This window comes from Lissotriton helveticus, chromosome 1_1 (assembly GCF_964261635.1).
Source record: "Lissotriton helveticus chromosome 1_1, aLisHel1.1, whole genome shotgun sequence".
NCBI lineage: Eukaryota > Metazoa > Chordata > Amphibia > Caudata > Salamandridae > Lissotriton > Lissotriton helveticus.
In genome coordinates this window covers 67,764,894-67,770,893 of record NC_136057.1, presented here as the reverse complement: position 1 = coordinate 67,770,893, position 6,000 = coordinate 67,764,894, and the positions used below count along the sequence as shown (strand labels likewise).

The 6,000-nt window shown below is 47.0% G+C and overlaps 1 protein-coding gene across 1 annotated transcript in view; it reads right to left on the bottom strand.

Annotated features, from left to right (window-relative positions):
• Nucleotides 1-501: 501 nt before the first annotated feature.
• Nucleotides 502-6,000, bottom strand: part of LOC144758410 (uncharacterized) — a 113,726-nt gene continuing 108,227 nt past the window's right edge. Inside the window, exon 3 of the mRNA XM_078646425.1 lies at nt 502-737. Coding sequence (XP_078502551.1) covers nt 502-737 — 236 coding nt within the window. The remainder of the gene's footprint in view (nt 738-6,000) is intronic.

Genomic DNA, 6,000 nt, shown 5'->3' with positions numbered 1-6,000 from the left:
TCGTGAGAAATATGAGAAATATGTCTATGATGTCAGGGGATGTCCCAGGAAGTGGTCCAGAATCTGGGAGGGCTGGAATGAATATAGGGGGAATCTCTGTACCCCGCCGCTGGTGCCAGCTCAAGATGAACCGTTGTAGATATGAAATGTGTCACCAATAACTACATTGGGTATTTGTAAACGTCAGAAGACCTTCATTCAGATAAGCAAAGCCATTGTACTTGTGATTGATTCCTATGGTTAATAAAAAGAATTTAAAAAATGATGTAGCTTGCTTATTTATCGGGGTGCGGGATAATAACTTGCAATAGTAATATAGGACCCTGGGGCCTTGAGTTTAGGCCCTGGTGGATGCTTGTATGTATTATCATTTTTATGCACTTGCGTTTTTATGGTCTAATGACCGCAATAAAGTATTTGAATGGAATTGAATATTAAGTTTCTACTAATTCGCCAAATGTTTCACCAACATTCTGTTTTTTTTGCCTGAAAATATATTGCTCATAATAAAAAATGTGGCATTGGATTGAATTTTATATTCAGCCCCTCTTTGATTTGATGGTAAGAAGCCTCTTTAGTTTGTAGAATTTTCTTTATCAGTTGCTTCACTCCTTCACCTGCAAGGTTCTTGAGGTATTGGATTATCTTTTTGTTATCTACTTCTTCCAGTGCATTAATGAAATCATCAAACGTTTCAATGCAGGCAGTCCACAATGCGCCAATATTTTGTTTCTTGGCTGTATGAAATGGAAGAGGTGGTTTTATGAATGCATATGCTGTTCAGTGTAACCTGGGACTGCCGGATAAACTTATAATAAACATTGATGTTGGAGGTAGACGGATATGGAACCAAGATGATCAAAACCACACAAGTACCAGTCAAAATGACAATGTATTGTTGTGGTTACCAAACAACTTAAATGGGCACACACATGAAAAGGCTGCCAAGCTTCCTTTTTAGCAACAGCTCCACTATCGTCTCGTGGAACATAGCGAGTTTAAACCTTGATAAAATATCTCAGTTCCTAGGTATCCAACCTTCAATAGTATGCCTACAGGAAACTTAGTTAGTCGATCATTTTGACCAAAAAATTACTTTGTCATCAAAACTCCAGCCACAAGGACCAGACAAGGACATCCAAAGGGAGGCCTGGCTATCCTGTTATCAGAAGAATTAAGCTGGGACCAAGAAATAATTCACCTAACTAGCCCTAATGTACAATGTCTTAACCTGAAGCACTTAGATAAAAATGCTCGTACTATGTCAATATTTCTGTGTAACATTTTTGTTCCTCCTGGGTTTGAACATGATACAATACTCAAACATATTAAACCAAATAAATATTAAGTATGGGCGAAATTTGCGAATTCGCGTTCCGCGAATTTGTGCGAAATCGAATTCGCAATCCGCAAAATCCTTGAATTCGTGCAAATTTGCGGATTTTTGTTTTTTGCATGTTCGCGAGGTTTTTTGCATGTTCGCTGGGGCTTTTTGCATGTTCGCGGGCCTCTTGCATGGCGAAGTTACCCATGCAGTCGTGTATGGGCACAGCACCCTCTGGTTCACCACTGCCACCCTCTGGTTCATCACTGCCACCCTCTGGTTCACCACTGCCACCCTCTGGTTCACCCCTGCCACCCTCTGGTTCACCACTGTCACCCTCTGGTTCAGCACTGCCACTCTCTGGTTCACCACTGCCACCCTCTGGTTCAGCACTGTCACCCTCTGGTTCACCACTGCCACCCTCTGGTTCACAACTGCCACCTCTTGTTCATGATAGCACCTCTGGTTCACCACTGCCACCCTCTGGTTAACCACTGTCACCCTCTGGTTCAGCACTGCCACCCTCTGGTTCAGCACTGTCACCCTCTGGTTCAGCACTGTCACCCTCTGGTTCACCACTGCCTCCCTCGGGTTCACGACTGCCACCTCTGGTTCATCACAGCACCTCTGGTTCACCACTGCCACCCTCTGGTTAACCACTGTCACCCTCTGGTTCACCACTGCCACCCTCTGGTTCACCACTGCCACCCTCTGGGTCACGCCTGCCACCCTCTGGTTCACCACTGCCACCCTCTGGCTCATCACAGCACCCTCTGGTTCACCCCTGCCACCCTCTGGTTCAGCACTGTCACCCTCTGGTTCACCACTGCCACCCTCTGGTTCACGACTGCCACCCTCTGGTTCATCACAGCACCTCTGGTTCACCACTGCCACCCTCTGGTTAACCACTGTCACCCTCTGGTTCAGCACTGCCACCCTCTGGTTCACCACTGCCACTCTCTGGTTCACCTATGCCACCCTCTGGCTCACCACTGCCACCCTCTGGTTCACCCCTGCCACCATCTGGTTCATCACTGCCACCCTCTGGTTCACCCCTGCCACCCTCTGGTTCAGCACTGCCACCCTCTGGTTCAGCACTATCACACTCTGGTTCCCCCCTGCCACCCTCTGGCTCATCACTGTCACCCTCTGGTTCATCACTGCCACCCTCTGGTTCACCCCTGCCACCCTCTGGTTCAGCACTGCCACCCTCTGGTTCAGCACTATCACACTCTGGTTCACCCCTGCCACCCTCTGGCTCATCACCGTTACCCTCTGGTTCATCACTGCTACCCTCTGGTTCACCACTACCACCCTCTACCGAGACCTTTTGTGACGCAGCGGCAGCACAAAAGATGCGCCATGGTGCTGGGTATTAACAACGTGACGCATCGAGAGATGCATCACGTTGTAAAGCTCTGCGCCATCAGGAGGCGTTCCAGCGCAGGGGAGGGCGTTCCTGCGCAGGAACGCCTCCTAAAAGTGGCTGAGTGAAATCTACAAGATTTCACTCAGTCACTTTTAGGCCAATGCTGCGTCAAAACTCTCCGCCTGCTTGAAGCAGGCGCAAGGCTTGGTGCAGCATAGGGGAGATAGGGCCCCTCAGAGCATTGCTGGAGCGGCGTCGAAAGCGCGACGCAGCTCCAGCAATGCGCTGCTGTGCCGTTTTTGCCACATGTGCGCACCATGGGTGGCGGAGCTGCGGCGCACAATAACTGGCGCATCCCTGGGGATGCGCCAGTTATTGTAAATCTGCCCCTATACATTTAGCCAACGAGGGAGCACTTACTGATTAGACAGTAGAAAGTACTCCAATTGAGTAGAGGTATTGCACAAAAAGGTGGCATCTTCGTGGACAAACACGCAGGGCGGGATTCATTCTGCCCCCTGTTAGACTCGTTTTTTGTGCCCTTCTGCCCTCTGTTAGAATCATTTTTCCCTTCTTTTTCTGCCCTTCTGCCCTCTGTTAGACTCGTTTTTTGTGCCCTTCTGCCCTCTGTTATTCCCTCGTTTTTGTGCCCTTCTGCCCTCTGTTAGACTCGTTTTTTGGGCCCTTCTGCCCTCTGTTAGACTCGTTTTTGTGCCTTTCTGCCCCGTTAGACTTGTTTTTTGTGCCCTTCTGCCCTCTGTTAGACTAGTTTTTCCCTTGTTTTTCTGCCCTTCTGTTCTCTGTTAGACTCGTTTTTTGTGACCCTTTGCCCTCTGTTAGACTCGTTTTTCCCTTGTTTTTCTGCCCTTTCTTAGACTGCTTTTTGTGCCTTTCTGCCCTCTGCATCACCACATCATCACTCAGCGCTACCCCAGCATCACTCAGCACCACCACATTATCACTCAGCACCACCACATTATCACTCAGCACCACCACAGCACCACTCAGCACCACCACAGCATCACTCAGCACCACCACAGCATCACTCAGCACCACCACAGCACCACTCAGCACCACCACAGCATCACTCAGCACCACCACAGCACCACTCAGCACCACCACAGCACCACTCAGTGGCACCACAGCATCATTCAGCACCACCACATTATCACTCAGCACCACAACAGCACCACAACAGCATCACCACAGCATCACTCAGCACCACCACAGCACCACTCAGCACCACCACAGCACCACTCAGCGCCACCACAGCATCACTCAGCGCCACCACATTATCACTAAGCACCACCACAGCACCACTCAGCACCACCATAGCATCACTTAGCACCACCCCAGCATCACTCAGTACCACCACAGCACCAATCAGCACCACCACAGCACCACTCAGCGCCACCACATTACCACTAAGCACCACCACAGCACCACTCAGTACCACCATAGCATCACTTAGCACCACCCCAGCATCACTCAGCACCACCACAGCACCACTCAGCACCACCACAGCACCACTCAGTGGCACCACAGCATCATTCAGCACCACCACATTATCACTCAGCACCACAACAGCACCACCACAGCATCACTCAGCACCACCACAGCACCACTCAGCACCACCACAGCACCACTCAGCGCCACCACAGCATCACTCAACGCCACCACATTATCACTAAGCACCACCACAGCACCACTCAGCACCATCATAGCATCACTTAGCACCACCCCAGCATCACTCAGCACCACCACAGCATCACTCAGTACCACCACATTATCACTGAGCACCACCACAGCATAACTCAGCACCACTGCAGCACCACTCAGCACCACCCCAGCATCACTCAGCACCATCCCAGTATCACTCAGCACCACCACAGCACCACTCAGCACCACCACAGCACCACTCAGCGCCACCCCAGCATCAATCTGCGCAACCATTCAACAACAATTGGTTTAAATATGTTCTCTAAATGTTTCAAACTTTATTACAAATTTCACAAAAAGATGTTAATATTTCACTTCTGTTCTTGGATTTTCGTCACAATAAAATGCACTGAACATAATCTTCACAAAGGTTATTTACAAAAGTTTAAGCTATTGCCATTATAAATTAAAATCACTTTTATTTAAGTATTCATTATTTTAAAAAAATGTAAAAGCCATTGTAATTTGTAATATCAATACAGCTAAGTCACGTAAATACAAAACATGTTGCATTACAAATGCTATAGGTGTCACATTTGCGAAAGTTATAACTATTGGCATTGTAAATGAAAAAGCTATTAATTTAGCTATTTTCAAAACCAACACATAAATAAAAAAAATTGTCATTTACAAGACCAATAGCTCAAACTTTCCTAATGCAAGACCTATTGCATTGCAAATGCTTGTTTTTATATCTCTCAGTGCTTCCTGTTGAGGTTTAATTTTCGTGACAGGCGCCTCATTGCCTACTTGTAACTATTCTCTGACCCTGCTTCAAAGGTCAGAGCAGGGTCAGAGAATAGTTGCAAGAAGGCAACGAGGATCCAGGAAGCACTTGCAGGCTTACAGCAGCAGGTGCCCAAGTTGAAGTTAATTTCTTTGTAACCCTTTTGCAAAAGGTTACAAAAAATTAGCTTCAACTTTTGCACCTGCTGCTGTAACCCTGTAAGTGCTTGGCGGAAAATTTGTCCCCGATGATTTGCGGATTTTACAGCGATTTTGCGAGATTCGCGGATTGCGAAATCACGGAAAATCCGCAAATTCCACGAGCGGAACGAATTTTCAGCCCATGCTTAATTAATATCACCCTATGTTCAAATGAGAATGCACAGATACTCCTAACAGGTGATTTTAATGCAAACATTTCTAATTCTTTACTGCATGCATTTCGGAATTCCATCCTGCTCTATCCCAGCGGCAGTTTTCCCAGACCATATCAAAACTAATAAAAGAAGGAAAATCATATTGGAACGAATCAATGAAATCAACAGGATAATTTTAAACGGAAGAACGAGAGGAGATGTGCTAGGTTCATATACGCAGAAGGGTCCATCAGGGCTATCTAGATTGAACTATATTATCAGCGGTTACGACTAATTCAATACATTTTGCAGTTTATCAACACAATTTGTCCAAATCAGTGACCACGCAATACTTCGTCTGGAAATATACCTCCGTCTTCAGCCAGTTTCTACATGGTCTCTATCGCATGGTAGGGGAGAGGTATTAGATAAAGCCAGCCCGAATATTTTGGAGCAGCGAGAATTTGAACCAAATTAACAAAGAAATGAATAGGATAATTGAGTTC